This window comes from Mugil cephalus, chromosome 15 (assembly GCF_022458985.1).
Source record: "Mugil cephalus isolate CIBA_MC_2020 chromosome 15, CIBA_Mcephalus_1.1, whole genome shotgun sequence".
In the NCBI taxonomy this organism is placed as follows: Eukaryota; Metazoa; Chordata; class Actinopteri; order Mugiliformes; family Mugilidae; genus Mugil; species Mugil cephalus.
Genome location: NC_061784.1, coordinates 20,133,664 through 20,156,108, shown reverse-complemented (window position 1 = coordinate 20,156,108; position 22,445 = coordinate 20,133,664). Strand labels below are relative to the sequence as shown.

The following is a 22,445-nucleotide window of genomic DNA, read 5'->3' as shown; positions in this document are numbered from 1 at the left end:
CGGGGATGACTTCCCCTAAACTGCTGTGTCCGTAACCTGATTCCAGATAACCAGCAACAGACAATGAGATGAGATAATGCAATGAAAAATACAACAACAAGTACAGGTTGCATCAGAGTCTCAACAAAAAAAAGGCCCATATATTTTATGTTTTTTTGTTTGTTTGTTTTTTGGAAGTAGACGCCAGAATTAAAATACATTTTAAGATGATATGTAGTAAGTAAGAAACACTTTCAGAAGTAAATGCTCCAAAAGTTCAATCAATGCACTTTTCAATGTAATAAGTAACTGCTTCAAGTCCTCTTACGCCACTACTGATAAGCATAGTGTCTTTTGTTTATTCAAGTGTGTGGAAGTCTTCTTTTTACACATTGGCAGTATTTTTTATTATGATTATTTTTTTTGCAACAGATTCTGCAGAAAACCTCAAAGAAAAATGCAAATGGGGTTGCATAGAAAGTCTTTGTTTGAGGCCCATTGTGTTGTTTAAAAGCAATCATACCCTCATATTCGCCTTTCTGATTATGTGTAATCAGTTGCACCCTGCAGGTATTGCCCTTTCCCTCTCTTTGCATAAGGGCCTTGTTGTATACTGTTACATTTGAGCAAGGGAAAGCAGAAAATTGTGCAACTGAACCTCATTTGCAATCCATCGTGTCGCTCCTATCCTCCTGCTAAATAATTCAAGTGAAATCTAGTTTAAAAGATGTATATGCATATAAAATAGCTCTTCCTGCAGGCATAATGTTGACTTTAGAGTCTAAATCCTAACTAAGATAAAACCTAATCTTTGGTTGCTTTGGGGAGATAATGTTATCGCTCCACTGTGGCCTCTGTTCCCACAAAATAAATGTATAGAGCTCAATAAAGAAGTAGAAGAAGTAGAAGAAGAAGAAAATATGAAACCGAAACCATCATCTCATGAGCTGAAACTGAATCATTAGCCGCGAACAAATGTAAATCTAGCCAGTTTAGCTTTGTCGTTAGCACGCACGGTATACTATGAATATTCATGAGGAGATTTTAGGCAAGTCTAGATGGGCTGTGACCTCATTTTATCAATGCCTGCAGAGATAATGAACCAGACAGAGAAGCAGAGCTGCAAACACCACTGCACAGAACCAGGAACTCACAGAGCAGGCAACATTTATATGACATTAGCTGAGGTCAACTTTACTTTGACCCCATATTTATATTGGATCGTTTCATTGATAAATAACCAGCATTAAAATAGTTAAGAACAGACTTTAGAGGAGAATAGTTCACTATATTATAATACATGAACCTTCAGGAATGAAGAGCAGAGGCAATGTCCAACACAGAAAACGTTATATGGAAACAAGTGTGGCTACTTTTTAGGTCTTTATCTAGTTTTTATTCATGAGAAGAAATGGTCCTGCAACTTTAACTTTTCTACCTGTTTGTCCTTCCCATAAACCTTTTGTGGCCCCTGATGTTCTCCTCGTGTGGGGAGCTGACCTGAAAGAAATGTACTTATCCCAGCCAAAGATCAAGAATCAAGATCGAGACTACTTTTTTCTACTTTCTACTTTTAAAAGGCTTAAACCACCCCTGTAAACCCAATTTTAAAAAGGCAGAATCTGTCTGTTCCAGCTGAGGTAAAATAGTGTTATCACAAGTTGAGAAAAATAAAGACAAAAAAAAAAAAAGTTTATTGTTGGGATTGATCAGATTTATTTTTCCTATATAAGTAATAAACAGCGAACTTAAATCATCTACTGTATCATAGAAGTAACTCTACACTCAGTAAATACTGTTCTAAATTGTTCCTTTTTAGCTTTAGGAATCTTTTTATTTATTTATTTGTTTTCCTCAGTCACAGAAAATAGAATCAGAAGAGATAGAGACTCTCAGCTGCCTGCCTGTACTGCCCCCTGGTGGTGTGACATGATTGGACACTTTACACTGTGTTACACTCCCACCACAGAGCCATTAGCAACCACTTCAACTCCTAAATGCCATAAAAGCTAGACGTTATTACGCCACCGGTGCAAAGGCGGCGTACAACACCTTCCTCACTCTTGTATTGTGACAAATGACACAGCGTTTCTTCATAACAGAAACCATATAATAAGTAGACTCTTTGCATATACTACCCTCATAAAACGAGGATATGTTTTTCATGTTCAAACATTAAAGGACCATAAAACATGATTCCCAAAATGCTTTTTACGATGCTACTAAATAACCACCGATGGACGTTGGACTTTATATCACTATGATATAAATAAGTGTTCATTTAAATATGTATTAGGTCATCGTTTACTTTATCAGCGACGTTTAACAGATACCTACTTATAACTCCTATGTATACAGGATGTGCTTATATCTATTTCTTGTAGATCTGTAGATATAAAAATATTCTATTTCCTTTATTCTATTAGTTTTTTTCTTATTATTTGTATTTTATTCTATTTACTTTATTTTTAAGTATTTATTTTCAACTGTCTTACATCTATTTTTGTTTTTACGAGTGTTTTTTTTTTTTCTGTGCAACTGAGCTACTGTAACCAAGCAATTTCCCTTGTGGATCAATAATATCTAATCTAATATTAGTGTGAGCAGCGGTACATTCCCTGCACTCATTATTGCATTAGTAATTAGTAATGCACAGTTAATTACTTATTTATCGTAGTAACCCTGTAATTTCCAAATAATTTCCCAGGATGTTTAATTTCCTATGGATATAGAGTTTCCTGTGAAAGTCGGTTTACAGTTAAATATTAGCTCGCTTCTAAATTAATTAGAAGGGACCTGTAAAAAATAAAGTGTTGGCCTTAATTTGTGCAAATTTGAACTTTCATCTACAAAAAATAAATAAATAAATAAAAGAGGCTCATTTAGTTAAACTAGTCAAGAGCACTTGACATTTTTTCGCAAATTTAGGTCACATGTAAAATTAATATAATTCTCACTGTTGCAACAGTGGAGAATATTCAACAACATATTTTTATTCTCGTAATCTAAAGTAAAGGTCTTCAACAGGGGGTCAGCGACCCCTAGGGGGTCCGTGGAAGTACTGCAAGGGGTTGGGGTTGGTTGATTGCACATTTTTGTATATTTTCCCCCCACAATTTTCACCCCAAAATGTAAATTTATTTCAATAAACATTAACATGAGTCCAACAGATTTTAGGGATAAACGGAGCTACAAGAAGTTATCTTTCTGTCATTACGCGATACAGGAGCTGTCTCACCAGCGCACCGTTTTCCACAGCGCGCCACACTAGACCTGTCAATCTAAGAATCCTATACACAGTAGGCCCCACCCCCATCGCTGCTGAGCCAATCACGAGGAAGCATATTACACGCTGCATATTCAGTCCCCAGGTGAAATCTCAGGCGCACGCTGCAATATTTGCAGAAGAGAAGCTAACAGTGCATGATAAGTATGATTATGTCAGGTGCACGGCCACTCTACTGTTGCACATGTTTGAAATAATAAAAAAAAAAGAATATTTGAACCTGTTTAAATAGCTTAATATTCAATGCGAAATGATGATAATGTTTATTTTTAAAGATAGCACTAGGCCGAGTTTAACATAGGGGGTCCTTACTTAATCTCTCATCAGTTTGATGAACGTTGAAGACCCCTGATGTAAAGACTGCTGGTTTTATCAGATCAGAGATAACTGTTGTTAATAGCATCCTCTCACGTATTTGTCACTGGTGGAAAAACGAGACTGCAAAGTGCAGGCACAGAGGCGTAGAAAGTTTGCTCGCCCTTTTCTTGGTGTCTGCCTCTACTATGTGCGCTAACCTGTGTGTATTTGTGTACATGCGTGCAGGTTTCTACATCAGGTTTGTGTGTGTGTGTTCGAGTCTGGCACGCAGCATTGTTCTCAGCGGCGCTGAAGGACACATCTCCATGGCCTGCGTACACCCCCCGCTACAGATCCTACTATAAATAGCCTCCGGTGTTTTGTTTTTTTTCTTTTTTGTGGCGTGTGAGCGTGCATGTGTTTGCCTCATTTTCAGAAATATTTACCAGACAGAAGGTGACTGAAAAACAGCAGAGGAATATATACAAGAGGAGATTATTCAGCCCTCTGTGACCTCCAAGATATTGTGGAGATTAAAACACATAGAACGAAACCAGAATTACCGCCTCGCAGCTGTTGCCTCAACTAGTCAAAATGCAGTTTACATCTGTGTCCGGGCTCATAATATCCAGTATGTCGTGGAAATGTCTGCATTTCGTGCTGTTGGAGATTTGTGGGAAATGATGTTGCAATTAACACACGTGTTCTGAAATGATGGCCAAAAAAACTGTTCGGTGGCTTTGGCCAAAAAAGGCAAATCACTTTATTCTTGAGTAAAATTATTTAAAGACATTCACACCGACCAGGTATAACATTATGAACACCTTCCTGATATTGTGTGGAGGTCTTCATTGTGCCTGAAAAACAGTGGTGACTCGTCAGAGAATGATAGTACACTGGTGTTCTCATGTTAATCTACTGTGTGTCATCTAGGTGGGTGCTGTCTGTCTTGGGTGATACATGTCCAAGTAACATCCACACCAATGAATGCCAGGTCCACAAGTTTCCCAGCAGAACACTGAATTGTTACAAGATGGTCGATGTTATTCACTTCTCCTGTCAGTGGTCATAATGTTGTGGCTGATCACTGTTTGCCAAAGTAGAGAAATGCTCCTCAAGGAATCCCATAGACATTGCTTTCATGGGAATGGGTTATACTGTGTATCTCCCAGAATCCATTAAAATAATCTTATTACTTATCCGACAAATGGAATACAGTGAATGTCAATGGGGTTACAATTTGATCTCACACTGATTGTCGGTTTACAATAGCTGCTGTTTTAATCTTCAATATCATTTACATGTACAACCGTGTTCTTAGTGTCACAAACAGACTATTTCCACTGTGAAAAGGAAGCAGGAAGCTTTGTTTCTTTAGTAATCCCTCGCACACTCACGAAGTTCCTCCGAAGGTTTTTATTTTTAGAAGGTCCCACACAATAAAAGGGTTTACCGTAGAACCTGTGCGTGTCTTTCCCCATTTTAAATCCATTGTCTTCTTCCAATTTTAACGGCTATTTGCCATTCTCCGACTACACCTGCGGCCTTACTCCAAATCGGACAAAGGCGGCGAGTGAGTTGTGACTAAAAATAAGTCGGGTTTGCAAGGGACTGAAACAAATCAGGTGGATTCCTGGGGACAGAGTGATTAACTGCCAGCAGCTGATTATAATCTTTAACAAGACTGAGTGATATGCAGACATACTGTAATTGCTGCCACCCATAAATTACTGTAAAATAAGGCATAATAATAGGTGCACTTCATTACTCGAATAAAGATCACAAGAGATTTTTTGTTGTTGTTTGTTTTCGGTATCATTTGATATTTGGGAGACTCCCAGACTGTTACTGGCACATGAAGAACTGTTATCCGAGTTTCAAAATAAGAGGAATGAGCAAACGCTTCACTGAAACACGCACATACTTCTCAGGAACAAACGAACAGAAACCTGAAACCAAAAAGAAACAACAAATCTAAAAACGAAGTTAGGTGGACAGTTGACAACTCGCCGCTCATTGTAGTGGATTCTTTGGCTCTAGATGACTGGTGGGTTGTTTAGGTTTCTGTTTGCTCATTGTCAGACCTCAACTTCCCCACCAGTCATTTAGAAATGACCAAGCTTAAAGTTCAGGTTGAAAGTTGAGAGATTTTCTCTCAGATTTCTCCAGCTGCAAGAATCTTGACAAAGTGAACCTAATGGGGGCCTAATATGCTAAAATGTCCTATGAGTTAATTTTATGCTTCAACTAAAGTCATTTTTTTCCCTCAAATTGTGCACAACCTTAATTTACAAGAATGACCCACTGCATGTAGCATTTGATCTACAAACTGCACCTAACTGCTCCTTCCTAATATCGGCTTAATCACGAACAAGAACTTTTTGACTACACTGGTGGCTAAGATATGTCATGAGTGCAGTCGTTATGATTCAGTCGACTAGTTTCAGCATCTTACAGTTATGAACATTGTCTTACAGACTTACTGACTGCAGTGCACTTCATAAAAATAAGATAAGATAGGACTTTTTGTCCTATCTTAGCACTTGTACCAAGTGCACTGCTTACTACGATACAATACGCTATGCTACGCTACGCTACGATACGATACGATACGATACGCTACGCTATGCTACGCTACGATACGATACGATACGATACAATACGATACGATACAGTAGGACTTTTTGCACTGCACTTGATACAATATGATATGATAAGATACAATAAGATAAGATGATTTTTTGCAGTGCACTTGATAAGATACAATACAATACGACAGATACAATATGATAAGATAGGACTTTTTGCAGTACACTTCATACGATACGATACGATAGGACTTTTTGCAGTGCACTTGATATGATAAGATCCGATACGATACGATAACATAAGATACGATTCAGGGAACACCACCACAAAATACAAAAAATAGAATAAGGTTAAGACAAGAGAAACTATATAAAAGTAAATATGTAAAGGCACAAAAAATATATTGCATCAGGTTTATGTAGCAAACCAAAAAAATCAGCAACTACAAATAAAACAATTTGTGTTAATCGAAGGTTGAAGCGGTAAGGAGGCTGAATACACATAATGACATTCATGAAAATCATGAATAAAGACAACAGATGTTGGATGTATTATGTTCTTCATGTGCACAGGAAAAGAAGCTCAGCCACAGCATTGCTAAGAAATGCTGAAGTTAAAGAGTGTGACTGCTGAGGGCATAAAGGACCTCTTCTCCCTGATACTGGCTACCTGTGAGTTTTAGAATGAATCATGAGAACTGATTTGTTGTTACGCCTTTCTGCACCTCCACTAGCCTTGCAGTGATTGTGTTAAATCAACCAGCCACACCTGGGAAGATGTGAATAAAGAGCCTTGTTGAAGAGGCAGAATACGACCACTTTGCCACTGTAGAAGTTCACCATGTCACACCTGTTGCTGTTGTGTTGTGAAATGAAATAAACCTTTACTCCATCATGTCTTCACTTTACGTTGTGGCCTCTGAGCCGGGGTCGTAACGTTGTTAATTTAAGCTAAGCCTAAGCCTAACGTCTGCCCTACCTAGTAATATTAGCCCAGCAAATGTATTGTCTACTTTTAAATCTCTTCTTGCCGTATTATTATTCTTAACAACACTTTGTAAATCTATTCTAATCTTTTGCTTGTACACGTCTGTAATTTGAACTATTAACCAGAAAGGTGTTTTTTTTTCTGGTTGGGGGCAGGTTTTTTTTTTTTTTTTTTTACAGAAATACAAAAATGACATCAAAGTTCGCATGAGAAAATGTGCACAAGAGAAAATGTGCACAAGAGAAAATTTCCCCATCTTATCTCCAATATCTCACCGTGGGTCAACATACTGCGGAGATGAGGCGGAATATTTCCCGTCCTATTTCATAATGTTGCGTATGTACTAACCATGTGTGACCTAGATGCAATCAGAAGTGTCTGTGACCTTAAAAGATGCTGAAGGTGGTGGTAAACCATGGGAGGAAGTGTAAGAAAAGTCTTTGTTCGCTTTTGGTTTCATGTGCGATATTAATCTCCAGTTCTTTTTTTTTTCAGTTTCTCAGTTCTCAGTTTCTCAGTAATAGTATTTAAATATTAAAAAGCTGGTAGTGTTCAGTCTCTCTAGCAAATATTCATCTCTTAGCTATGAGAATGTGAATTGTTTATATTCTCATTTTATTATAAAAACCTTGTGATGGAAATTGTCTGATCGATAGCACTCTGGGCACATAAACGTTTAGAGTTAGCAAAGACAGAGCCTGTCATGCGATTTGCTGGCTTCCCAAAGTTAAGAATACAAATGTCCACTTTGCATAAATGCTCATGAAGATGACCATAACCAAACCACATTCCTGTCACACAAGTGCTCACACAAAAATAGGAAAAGGCCTCTCTCTGTGACGCCAAACACCTAGACAGTGTCTCCTCTTACGTAACCCTAAGGCACTTGTGTCCAGTAAATCACAAAGAAGGGGGATAGTAATGACCTCAACAGACGCACTATCGTTGTGGTTGAGAATAACACAGTAAGTGGGTCAAACAGCAAACCATTTTTGAATTAATGATCAACTAGTAACTTCACTTCCACGACCCTACCAGCCACTGTTGTGTAGGCCAGTTAATAAGCTAGTTTCTTCATAAACACAACTAGATGTCCAGTTTGACCCCGGAATTAAAAACACACCTGGAAATCTGGCGACAGAAAATGTTTTTTTTTCTTTTCTTTTAACCTCCTGAGACCTGAGCTTTAGTTTGCTGTGCATTTTTAATTCCTCCATTCTCTTTATTCGGGATAAGTAGGCCTTATGTACGATAAAAACTAAGCAGGATCTTTGAACAGGAAGTAGTTTTTTTGGGGAAAAAAATTTAAATATGTCCTCATGTGTGGACACAGGGATTATTACACTCAATATTATAATAAAATCACAAATATGTAACAAAATATAAATGTGTTAACTGTCATGTCTGAAGCAAAATAGCTAATAATGAAGTCCCAACGTCCTCAATCGGGTTCCTGCTAATTAGCGAAGTTATAGTTCGTTACTGTTGATAGACTTGGTGCATCATGTTGAACTAGCAAAGTTAAAAAACATAAATGTTTAAACTGTAAAATCTGATGAGGTTTTGATTCTTGTCCACTTTTGTTATGTTTGTTATCAGCTGTAAAATAAATCCACTGAAATGAACGATATCATGGTTTTACACCAACTTATGGAAGAGTATTGGGGCCACCCATGAGAAAAAAAGGAGAAAGTAGATGTAAACTGGATTTAAACTCCAAGGCTCAGGAGTGTGTCCCTATCCACCCATAGAGTCCTGATGCCGAGAACAGATGCATGTACTTCTGGTTTAAAGGTCTACTTTCTACTCTCATTCTTTTTTTCTCGAAATTTTGACTTTATTCTTGAAATTTAGACTTTTCTCTCAAAGTGCATGATGAAAAAAAATCTACGTCCTCTATTTTTTTTTCATGGGTGGCCCGAATATTCTTCCATACCAATTAGCAACTAGCTAAGAGGATAAAAGTTTATATGAGGCTGAATAAGCTGCCACAAACCTTTCTACTTTCTACTTTCTTTTTTTTCCTTGAAATTTTAACTTTTTTCTTGAAATTTTGACTTTTTTCTTGAAATTTTGAATTTATTCTTGAAATTTCGACGTTTTTCTCAAAGTGTATGATGAAAAAAAATCTACCTCCTCTATTTCTTTTTCCTCACGGGCGGCCCTAATACTCTTCCGTACCAACTAGCATCTAGCTAAGAGGATAATAGTTTATATGAGGCAGAATAAGCTGCCACAAACCTAAAACTTAACGTCCCCATATGAGGAAACAAGGTCTCGGGAGGTTAAACAATATCAAATAACATTTCCGCATTAAAATATCTGAATGTCTAATCCCTTTTCCGTTAACTTCAGGTGCAAGAGAAAAATCCAGCAGTAATGGGAAGTCACCTCCCCCCGGTGTCTCATGTCATTAAAATCTGTGTGAGAGGAAAACTGGAGGTGTCACTTTCTTCCACTGAGCGGCGTGAAACTTCTCATCCAGTATGTGCAGTGAGGTAAGAACTAATACACAGAAATAAGTTTAACACTGCTGTTTTGGCTTTTCTTCTTCTATTTATTTTATTGAGTCCCATAACGGCTTTAAAGGATTTCCTTTCCGTCATTTAAAGTGCTCCTGCATCATGCCAAGTCAGTCCTCACTCGAACTGGGATCATCAGAGAGCCCGTGCCGCCCCCCAGCATCTCGGTCGGGCCAGGCCGGTCTGGCGATCCCCTCGGATCCGTCCAGTCTTTCCCTCAGCCACACAGACAGCGTGAGGCCTCTGCAGACCGCGCGTCTGCCAGGACGGTCGCAGGGATCGCAGACTCGTTCCAGCTCTCAGCACAAATGTCTCGGACCTCAGCCCAGACCCGGAGCTTCGGTGCCCACTGTGAGTGCAGCCCTGGAGGGAGGAGGAGGAGGAGGAGGAGGTGGTGGCGACAGGGTGAAAGGTGCACACTGTTGGGTGTGTGGACATCTGCTGCTGGCTGTCGTCCTGGTGGTTTTCTCTCCGGTCATCGCTGTGGGAGTCTGTGTGGCTGATATTGTGACTCAAGGATGCTGTAATGTGCACAAGAAAGACATGGATGACCTATAGATAGATATATATAGATAGATATAGATTTCTAAAGGCGCCATTGACATGAAATTTCCACCAAAACAAATAAGTTTGGGAATTATGTGAAATGACACTGGAAAAAAGTATTGAATACACTCAGAAAGGGAGGTGGAAAAAGGCGTGGAAAGCCAAGACACCAGCTGAAACCTATCAGTGATCAGAAAACCGTCCTGTCCCTTGTCAGTGCAAATGAACATCAGCTGGTTCAGTCTAAACTGACGGCCTATAAAAAGGTGTGTCATCACCGAGGTCCCATGCAAAGAACATCTCATGATGGGTGAAAGCAAAGAACCTTCACAACCTTATTGTTGCAAAAATATTCTGATGGTGTTGGTTATAGAAGGATTTCTAAACTTCTCAGCGTTCCAGTGAACACTGTTGGGGGGCATAATCTGGAAGATTCGACCATAAACCGGCCACGACCAGGTGTTCCTCGTGAGGTTTCTGACAGAGGAGTGAAAAGAATTATCAGAAGAGTTGTCCAAGAACCAAACACCACTTCAAAGAAAACAATAAGCAATGCACTCAATGGCCGTGGCCTGTATGCGCGCTCACCACGCAAGACTCCATTTCTGAAGAAAAAGCACGTTCAAGCTCGTTTAAAGTTTGCTGCACAACATTTGGACAAGCCTGTAAAATACTGGGAGAACGTAGTCTGGTCAGATGAGAGCAAACTGAACTCTTTGAGTGCCACAACACACACTATGTTTGGAGGACAACATGCACTGCACATCACCCCAAAAACACCATACGGACAGTGGAGTTTGGAGGTGGGAACATCGTGGTGTGGGGCTGTTTTTCTGCATGTGGTGCTGGCAAACTTCATATAACTGAAGGGAGGATGAATGGAAAAATGTTTGAGACACTGTTGAGAGGAATCTGCTGCCATCTACCAGAATGATGGCGATTAAACGAGGGTGGACATTTCAGCATGACGACGATCCCAAACACAGAGCCAAGAAAACTCTCAACTGGCTTCAGAGAAAGAAAATAAAGCTGCTAGAACGGCCCCAATCACCTGACTTCAATGCAATTGAAAATCTATGGAAAGAACTAAAGATTGTGTGCAAGAATGAGCCAAAGTCACACCTGAGCAATGATGTGACTAGTTCCTCCATACAGGAGGCGTCTTGAAGCTTCATTACCAACAAAGGCTTAAATATGTTCAATACCTTTTTCCTGGGTCATTTCACATTATTACACATAACTTAGTTTCTGAACTTATTTGTTTTGGTTTCTTTGTATGTATGGATTACTTGGGTTGTTACCAACACCTGGTGAAAATTTCATGTCATTAGCACATTTAGAAATAAATTTACTATGGAAAATTCGTGCTCAATACTTATTTTACCTGCTGTATATAAGATACAATACGCTTCTATAAATGTGTTTAGTTAAGTTGATCGATAAGCCTTAGGCTGAGGGGAGGGGCCTCTCTCTGTGGATCATCCCACAGATACTTGATCAGTTTGGGATCTAGTGAATGTGGAGGCCAGGTCAACACCTTGTTCATGTTTTTTCAGTTTGTGGGGGGGGGGTTCCTGATACGTGTCTAAGTAACATCCACATAAATGCCAGGTCCAAAAGTTTCCCAGCAGAACATTGAATTGTCACAAGATGGTTAATGTTATATAATATTTATTTCACCCGTCAGCGGCAAAAACTGGTTCCCTGTTCAAAAGACTAATTTGTCCTTATTCTAAATAATATTTCCTGTCATAAAGGAGTAGTTTTTTTTGTTTATGTTATGTCTGCCACCTAGTGGCTCCAGTGCTCAGTGCTCGTATTGAAGCTAAACAGCCAGTTACATGCTGTTATATGTAACTGTACAAAAACTTTCTAATGTAAATATTAATGCTGTAATATTGAGAGAACACAAAGGTGGAAATTTCTTTAAACATTTTCTGATTTTGATTGTGATTTTACATTAATACAACACCCATAAACTCTCCAGTGATTTACAAGCAAATCCAAATATATAATTCATAGACCCCAGTCTGTTTACATATTTATCTTCATCATCTTCCCATTCCATTTAATTATTTTTTTCTTCCCCATTAACCCTCCTGTTATTTATCTTTGGGGTCAGTTTGACTCCATTCATTGTTTAACGTCTCTAATTATATGATTAACATCATTCTTTCTTCTTTTTCTTATTTAATGACTTTCCCTACTTTAATTGAGGCACTGACACGGACACTGGCCCTGACATAATATACGTTATTAATCTTGATAATAGTTTTTCATACCAAATGTTACAGATAAGAAGAATCTGTACTAAGAAACGATATAAAGCCACTTAAACATGTACATCTCTTCCCCGACATTATATGATGCTCCACATATTTCTCCACAGTCGTGTGACAGGTATTCTGGATGTATATGTGGGGTGGGGCATTGTTTTATTTAAAGTGGTAGTCAAACAAAGTACCTGACACGTGAACTTGAGATTTTTTTTATTTTTATTTTTTTATTGTGATCATTTTTGTTGGAGTTTTAATTGCTAAAGGTAGGAATGTTAATTATGACGCCACTGCTGAACTTCAGTAGAAAAGTGCCGTATAATAAAACCAGACCATGTGAACCATCTAATAAATCTCATACCCTGCAGGTCACAGGAGCCACTTTGAACAAGATGTTGAATCCAGGACGTGTTTGACGAAATGTTTTTAAACCGTTTGACTGGTACTTTTTATTGTAGTAAAATCTGAATATATCCATAACTACTCACTGAAAAACTGACAAAAAAAAACAAACAAACAAAAATAAATCAGTCTGCACTGGTGATCAATGTTAAAGCCTGTTATTCATTGCAAACATTTATTACATTTTTATTTTTTTATTTATTTATTTTTTTTAACGATGCAAACAACAGCAGGTCCCACCCTTGTTGGAACAGCTCATTACGTTGTCAATGAGGGAATGAAAAGAGACACAAAGGGACAGGGAAAGAAAAAGAGTGTATTCTGCACAACTCCATTGTTTCCTTTAAAAAAAAAAAGACAAACAAAAAAAAAAAAAACAAGACGATCGTCTCTTATTGTAAATTTTGGCATCTTCCTCCCTCCTGTTGTTCTCTCTAGAGTTAATGGTCGTTAAAAATCAAAAAAGAACAAGGCATGCATAATAGATTCCGGTAATGCACATAGATCAAAGGATACCACTTCATAAATACAAAATCCATGTACGGTGTTCGTGTACATTTCATACATATATGGTCCCTTTCTTCGAGGCGTCTCAGGCCTGTCTAGTACCTGTTCCCACTATGGGACGGTGTCTGTCTGGTTTAGCTTGGTCACTAGATTCACCCTGTAAAAACAAAAACGGAAGAAAAAAAAAAGCTGGAAAACACACCTGTAGTGTGGACTCTTACTACTGACGACTACTAGATGTTACAACCGTGCGTCCATTCCTCCCGTCGTCTCTCGCTGCGCGTTATTATCAAGCTATTTGTTTATTGCAAGGTTTTATTTACTTAAATAGTTCTCTTTGCATCCGCTGACTGACTGCTGTGCTATCTACAGGATCTCACCAAACCTTGCCAGCTTGTATTATTTTTCTATTAAAAATCTCTTCCCATTCGTTATAACTACCACCCTCATGCTTCTCTTTAAAAAAAAAAAAAAAAAAAAAAAAGGGAGCCCCGGATCCTTTAAGTCCTACGGGACAGACGCCTGGAATAAAGGCGACGTCCCAGTAAGATAAAGAAACGGGTCTAGTTTCTGATAAGATAAACGCACGGATCCATCTCGTTAAACGGGCGAAAAACAGCCACACGTCTATAGCGAGGACTGTATACGCGGCCGCACCTTTTTATTTATTTAACCCATGGTTTTTTTTTTAAAAAAACAAAACAAAAACAAAAACAAAAAAAAACGCTGTGATTAAATACAATGTTGAATGAAAGTCTTTACTGTTAAAAAAGTGTACTGCAATGTATACAACTATGTCGCTCTCTCTTTTTTCTTTTTTTTTTATATAGCTCAAAACGAAGAGGGGGAAGAGGCGCCGGGGGGGGGGGGGGGGGGGGGGGGGGGGGGGGGGGGGTTCGTTGATATATCAATGGAGTCGTGTACAGAGTTACAGTTATAATGCATCTATCGTCACACTCAACAGATGGCGGGGAGGCGAGAGAGGGGGAGAAGAGAGGGCAGCAAACGACAGACACGATATAGAAAAGATTCATCTGTTGGAATTTGAACACCCTTTGCTGTGGAACCAATGCTATATATATATGTTACTCTCTTAGAAAAACAAAGAGAGACGGAAAAAACAAATGTGTGTGTGCGCGCGTACAGGTATGGAGGCTGTAAGTGCGGAACCAAATGTTCGACCAATAAAAGTCTATTGGGATCAAGTTGTACTGGTTTCTCTGAAGGTGGCGGCTCGATTAACCAAACATGGGGCTGAGTATGATGGTACTGGTGGTAACGGTGGGCGTCTTGAGCGGTTGGATTTAACGCCCTCCCCCCCCCTCCTCCTCCTTGGTGGCGGCGGCGGTGGTGGTGGTGGTTGGTGGTTGGTGGTGATGTCGGTGTGCGTTAACGGGGGCTCTGCTGCTTTTTTTTTTAGTCGATGTACTGGGAGAGCCAGCGGAAGCCCTCGCCGTAGCCCTGCCTCTTCAGCACGCTGCACATGAACACCTCCAGTGGTCTCGTGTTCAGCTCCTTCATGGGAATGTTGCCCTGAGGGGAAAAAGCAGCGGGAAAACGTCACGCTGAGCACGAGAGACGGGAGCGGAGGAAGCCTCGTGAAGCTTCTGGGGCTTCTTCCTGGAAAAAAAAAAAAAAAAGGACCCTACCGGCGACATCTAGTGGCCAGTCACGAACTTCCTAATGATTCCCACATCAGTCAAGTCACTATTTAGCAGCTGTGTCAACATTTCGCATATTTTTGCAGTGAAGTGAGATCAGAAACTGCTTATGATGTTAACGATCACAAGGACGTCCCTGGATTTGGATGATGTACCTTTCCAGCCAGTATTTGAATTACTCGATGGACAGAGTTGTAAGTGTGGCTGAACACTGGAAAGTTGTGCTTTCTGAAGGAAAAAAGCTGCCATTACAGTAGCGACGATGCACAGCAGCTTCCCAGTGTTCAGCCACACTTTGAACACCATCAACAGCGCAAAAAACCACTGTGAGTTACGGTAAATTAAAAACCACGTGCTTTAACGGTTTCGGTTTTAAAGAGTTAAGAGGACGTGGTTGTAATGTGCCACATGGTGTTAAAGTATTCAAATTAAACGCTGTAGAGGTACTTCTTTGTGTTGAAATAAAGGTAATATATGCATGAGAGCATTGTGCTTGTGGGATGTGTTTTGAAAAAGGCTTCTGAGCCTCAGTGTCGAACGTCTCGTCTCTACTAAATACTAAAAAGGTCCCTTTAACGAGGAAAAAAGAGCCACTCTGTCCGATGTCGTGAATGCTGAATATGAAACAAGATGTTTAGTTACTTTTTAAAGGACCGCTGCATAGGATGTAGTAAAATCCAGTGGTATGTTGCAAAATGTTGCAAGCCGAACACTCCTTGCCTTCAAGGCATGAGAGGGAATGTTAAAAGGAGAAAAACAAGGAAGGCCCTCGCTAGAGCGAGAGGTTTACTCGTCTTTAAATCAGCCTTTTAAGCACCAATAAATCTCTCTGGTCATTTTTCATTATTGTGTATCAGAGGGCTCATCTTCCTGCAGCCTTGCCTGAGAGTGACATATCCCTCCTTGTGTTTGCTTTAGGGACCTGTCTAACTTCTGAAGATAAGTCTTCGGTCCACTCACCTTGCCTGTCGTCTGTCCATACAATCCAAAAATTTCTCTCAGCCTCTCCTCACTGATGGCTTCCTGTCTGTCGATCTTGTTGCCCAGGATCAGGATAGGCACATTTCCAATGGTCTCGTCTGTCATTAACGCCTGCACGGGTAGACGAGGGGTTAAAACCTCAAAAACAAAACCGGCGCTCTGATACTTCACCATAGCTCATCATCAACCTGTGATTCAATTAAGTCCCTGTATCAGAGTAAGAGTAATAATAATAATAACGTACAATGCAAAAAGCATAAAAGCAGATCAAAGTAATAGGTTCTGAGTCTGGATTTGAATAAGAAATGTATCACAGAGAGAGTCATTTACAATTAAAACAATGAGCTACTGTGGCTGCCGTAGTTTCATCATGTCTAAAAATTGATTCGTTTTTGCACAATTATTACACGTTGGTGCTAAAAGGTGAAACGTGCTCCTTTCAGAGAAAATGGCAAAATATGTCGTTCCTTCTCGGCACTAAACAACTTGGACGGGCAGCATTTAATTTCATTCTACATCCTGAAACCAATTTATCAACCGCGAGCTCATCTTTTGCTCCTGTCATCAGCACTTACATCAAGTTCTGTTTTTGATTCACCCAATCGCAGGTGGTCCGCACAATCCACAAGGAAGACGATGCCATTAATGGCGGGGAGGTAGTTTTTCCACACTCTGCGGGCTGCGTGAACAAAGTTTAATCAGTCAACGTTTATTAGACGCACTGTGTGAAGGACAGAATTTCCTTCGTCTATTCGCACAATAACAATAAAAAAACAAACAAAGTTATTGGGTCACACAAACACAAACCTTGTGCGTGGCCTCCAAGGTCAAAGGTGGTGAAAGTCATGCCAGCAATCGTCAGCTCTTCTGAGGCTGGAGGAGAAGAGAAAAATGATAGCGAGTCTTAAAATTCATGACACGTGTTAGTTTAGCGCATTTGCATATGAGGCGCATATGTACACTATGTGTAGTCTACACCCATTCAGCAGCGTTCACAGAAGAAGACGAATGTAAATGTCAGAACAATCTGCCTAAATAATCTTTTGACGCACAACAGAGTGAACATGTGTGGACGTGTGTGTGTGTGTGTGCGACAGAGTGGCATCGACTCACTTGGGTGTAAAGTTGGCACATGCTGTCCCAATCTGTCATCTTTGAGCATGTGCAGTAGCGTCGTTTTGCCAGCATTGTCCAGGCCAAGAAATACTAACTTGCCAGATTTCTTGTACAGTCCTGAATAAAAATAATAAGAATTAATTAATTTAAAAAAAAAAAAAAAAAAAAAAAAGATATTTTCATATATTACACACAAAAAATATCCATCTCAAATTGTAGGTGACACATGGGGAAAAAAAAAAGAGCATCCAAGCCCAGACATGTCCTCAGGAATGCACAGGATATTTAATTCTCACATATAAATCGACTTCACTCTGGTGACAGAGCTCCTCTTGCAGATTGTGTCCCTATTAGATGAAACTAAATGTCCCAAAGTAATTAATTATTAAAAAATAAATAAATAAAACTATTCAAAAATAAACCTAACAATTGACTACGGGATAAAAAAAGGAGCACACCGAGGCCACTCCCTCCTCAACTTTCTTGACGAGATCACAAGGCTTTGTGTTGACCACGCTGAGTCAACAAAGTGATACCCAGTGGATTTGTAAAACTTCTGTCTGAGTCAGCGCGACTGCACATCATCATTACTCACAACAGCACTGTGTGTGTCAAACAGGGAGAACAGGAACGACTGCTTTGAACACAGAAACTAGCACAGTGCACTCCGGGGAGGAGAAAGGCTGTTACACAGAACCAGATCTCAAATAGACACTTCTCCACGGACAATTTTTTTAAAAGCTCCGTCGAAAGGTCATGTTTGAGATGTTTCCTTTGTGTCTTCCATGTATGCACAGCATGTAATATTGGAAGACAAACAGCATGCGGGGTCCAGATGGGAATTAAACTCATGAGCGTGAGCGTTTTAGAGCTCTGATCAAATAGCTAAGAGCGACATTCGAGCTACAGTTGAAGTCCGAAGTTCGAGTAAACCTTGGCCAAATATGTTGCATCTCCAGTTTTACACATTTACTGACATTAAGCGTGTGAATTATGCTTTTTATATTATTGGATTATACGGGTAACTCTCACACACTTCTTACAGAATTAGGTTTGTTTGCCCAAATGCTCCAACAAAACAACAGCACAACCACTCAAGTTCACGATGTTCCCGGACGGCTGCACTTCCATGGATTGGACGGGAAATTTAGGTCAAGCAAAACGTTACTATAACTGCGTGGTAATGATGGCAGGGATTTCACAACCCAGCTCAATCACAGACAGTAATTTGCGCTCTCTCTCTGAAAAGCAATTGGTTGCAAAATGCTTCGGATTTCGGCCAGTGGGACGGCACAATCACAGAACCTTGAGATAAAAAAAAGTAGTCTGTGTAAACTATGTGAGCTTCAATGAGCTTCATTTTCACTGCAGCAAACGTGTTATAAGAGTACAGGCTGCTGCATCGACCAAACAAATGTTATTTTAATCGTTTATTTTGCAATGAATAATTACGTAGAATCGATTTTATGAGACATATTTCTGGTTTGCATTCATGTGGGCATGATGCACAAAAACAGATACACAAAAGTTTGCTTTAGAATGATCAAACTTTAGTAGCCACTTCCTTGCATAGCAGCATCTCAGATTATGTTTAGATAGGTGTAGTATGTATATATATATATATATATATATATGCTTGTGCCTGTTTTGTCTTACTGTTCTGGGTTTGCTAGGAGACAGAACATGTCTCCTTCCTGAGAAGTACGACGTCTACATGGCCCTGTGGTGTTTATACTTGCAAACCATTGTTTGGACAGATGAATGTGGTATCTCCCAAGGGTGAACCCCACTTCTGGAGGCCCATATCTTCTTTCTAAGATCTCTCTTCTGTTTTTTTTTTCTTTTTTAAGACACTAGTATCTCACTGTATCTGAGTTTCCAGTGGGTCAGGAATTTGCATAAACTAAGTTGACTCTGGCTATCAGCTTGGAATGATCCTGAAAAACTGCTACAGTGAGTTAAAAGAGCAATAATCTGTGTGTAAACACGTGTTGAAAAAATAACTTCTGTCACACAAACGTCCCAGCAGACTACAGCTAACATTCCACGAAAGTGTATTCAACTTAAGTGTACAAATAATTCTTTCAGCAACTTTGGAATATGAACTGAACAGGACAGGGGCTTTAATTGAGGAGGACAACTTTACCAATAATTAAAATTTTGCAGTGTGGATGAGCAAACTGAGGCATGGGGCCCGCTGAACCAATAGATCTGTATCTAAGAATGTTCTGCTTCTTCATATCAACTTCTACACCAACAGGGATGGATTTCTAGCCACAAAGACTAGTGTTGTGCACGAGTCTTAAGGCTCTTTCAGAACCCACAGTTCTGGGGATTCCCTGAGGGCGACTATCCACAGGAGAGCTCTACCGAGAACTACACACTTTCTAGCATTTAAGAGCGTGAGGTCTGTTAGTTTGATCACATTCAAACTAAATTTTCTTTCAAGCAATCCACTCTCCAGCTTACTGTTTAACAAGATTTGCCAATATAAACCGAATTCAATTTTTTTGCGAGTTTGTGTTGGTGCGTGTGAACCCCAGTACTCACCTAAAAACTGTAGTACGCTATTGAAACCGCTATAAATCCAATCAAATAGGAATGACATATCCGGAGCTGTTGAATCCTGAACAGGGACAAATGGGACAAAACAGGGACAATAAGACACAAGTACAGACAGAAGGAGGAACAAAAGAGCTGAAGCAACGCTTTTAGTTTAGCCATACGATCTACTAACACAGCAGGTGAGCAAATCTGAGGGAAGCAACAAGTTGTCTTGTGTTGTGTCTCCATTGCGCTCAAATTAAAAAAAAAAATGAAATACCTAAAAACATCAAGAGACAAATCAAACACATTTAACAATATCAGATAAAAGGAGACAGGCATTGAGAGCAATAAAACCCAATAAGTGCCTCGTACCACAAACCCCATAAACAGTGATATTCATGGAGATGCAAACTGCTTCCATCTATCAAGTGATGGATCACTAACTACTCATTGCATTAGCCTTATAGATAGTAGCTAATTAAGATAAGGACAATAGGTGTTTTTTTTTCTGAGCCAATGATTAGTCTGTTCCAGCAGAAGTCTTTGGACAGTAGGACAGTAGGACAGGAGACACAGAGTCCTGATTGTGTACCACCTGACTGTCCCTCAACAGGCAACACAAGTATCTTAGGTATCAAAACCTCATCAGGAACGATTTGGGAACTAAAACCTAGTCTTCGCCCTTTAAGATCAATTTAGTCAGACTGAATTTTAATCAAAATAAAATGGGATTCGTTTCTGATGTTGTCTCAACACTGTTGCTTCCGTAATGATTTGAGTTTGTATTTTGTATTTTGAGTAACATATGACCAAATCTGTCAGTGACTGTTCTCTCATTAAACCAAGAAGCAGCTTCAGCCCCACGAAACCTTGATGTCCTTTCCTCCCGTGACTGATAGTAGAGGCATCAGTACAAGGTAAGCTGGAGCCGACCTCTAGCCTCACTTACGCAACTCGCAAACAACTACAGGGCTAAAGTATAAGGTAGACAAAGGTCAAGATCATGCAAATACAGATGATCCAGCTGTGTCAGCTGCCGGTACTCTCTCGACCCATGTGCTCCCACGCTTGTATCGATACAGTGGGGCTGGCATTGCAAATTGACAGCCCCATGTGTGTGGGGTGATGCAGCAGCGAAGCCAATAACAACCCCGTAACTGTATGTTTAAAGCAGCGAGCGAACAAATAACAGCATGCAACACGAGAAAGCTTGTCTAAAGGTAGTAGGATCAGATTCTTTTGGTTTTTATCAAGGCATCTGCAAACTTATCAACAAGCATCACCAGTTGCCCAATAGATACGATTTACTGTGCATAATAACTAGCTTAAAGGTAACTGACGCATCCGTTATACATTAAACTTATGAGATGAGGTCATGACAACTGTTAAACACTTTAGGTGGATTTATGAATACATGCATTGTGATTAAGTCAAAATTTATGCTACCCAATTTGCCAGTAGTCCCTTATTACAAGCACTTATCTACTACTTACTGAAGTACATTTTTATTTCAGCATCTAGTTAATAGTTTGTGTCTCCTTACTTGTGTAAACATGACAACAGTAGTTTTTTTGGAGAAAGCTAACGTCACCAATTTAAAACGAAACAAGGTACTTTTTTCCCCCCATTTCGTATGATGGCTGCTTTTTTTTCCCTCCCTATGATTTCAAGAAGTTGTTATGATTTTTCTACGGGTCTCGTAAAAAAAAATTACTCATAATAGTGAACGTGGTTTGATATATCTATCAAAATAAGACAGTTATCACAACCACCATCTATCGACGTAGCAGGGTAACTAACCTTTAATGTTACATGGATGTAGGTTCCGCGTTAGCCAAAAAATAAAAACGGCAAAAAAGGCCGGAGTATCGTTATAATTAGAAAACAACTGAGACCTGTATACCCTGAGTAAGTCTAATTTAAAATGGTAGGGTGAGGCCGGCTAGCATAGCGGCTAGCAGGAAGCCACTAGCTACGTGTCATATTCTGTATTGGGCGACGTTGCATCAGGGGGTTACGGGAAATGTTATCTAGAGGCAAAGTTAATCGGTGTATAAAAGGCACTGGATATTTATATAACAGCGATACATTTTTCGTCTAGTAATAATTGTGGTTAGATGAACGTAAACGCCAGGTTAAGAATATATATAGATATGTATTTCGAGGAACGGGGATAACAAGCGAGTTAGCAATGCTAACATAGCAACGTTAGCAGCCGGGATGATTTGCTGTTCGGATTATTGGTGAGAGCGTAAACCAAAAAAAAAAAGAAAAAACTAAAAAAAAAAAAACTAAAAACTTACCCGTTATTCAGGCGTAGACTTATTTACCGATTGTAGTCGCTCTAACAGTCATGTAAATCGGTCTCTCGCTCAACAAAAAAAACAAGAGAGCCTGCGAAATGCCAGGTCTTCCTCTCCTCTTTCGTGTTTTGTTACTGAGCCACGACACTGTCTGCAATGGCTGTCCAACAAGACCTCAGCCCAGAGCCCAGCCGCTTCCTGTTTATGTCTCACCATCTTCATTCCGGCAGGAGAACTGATACAAACCAAATCTTACAATTCCACCCCCTCTGCTCGTTTTACTGTTTATTTTCCATTGAGTATATTTATTAATGTTCATATTACTTGTTCAAATTGTGCCAATAAATCGATGAATAATCAAATTTGATTTGTATGGACCTTTACAGCTTTACAACAAAGTCATACAACAATACATAAAAATAATTCATAAAAACATAAAAATTATG

At 39.5% G+C, this 22,445-nt stretch overlaps 1 protein-coding gene across 1 annotated transcript; it reads right to left on the bottom strand.

Moving 5' to 3' along the window:
- Positions 1 to 14,280: 14,280 nt before the first annotated feature.
- Positions 14,281 to 22,189, bottom strand: sar1b (secretion associated, Ras related GTPase 1B). Its single transcript, XM_047606987.1, has 7 exons — positions 22,000 to 22,189; positions 19,700 to 19,775; positions 17,147 to 17,266; positions 16,841 to 16,906; positions 16,609 to 16,712; positions 16,013 to 16,144; positions 14,281 to 14,924 (listed from the first exon to the last, which is right to left on the bottom strand). Exons 2-7 carry the CDS (start codon positions 19,755 to 19,757, stop codon positions 14,808 to 14,810), a joined length of 597 nt encoding a protein of 198 aa, XP_047462943.1. The 5' UTR covers positions 19,758 to 19,775; positions 22,000 to 22,189; the 3' UTR covers positions 14,281 to 14,807.
- Between the last annotated feature and the right edge of the window lie 256 nt (positions 22,190 to 22,445).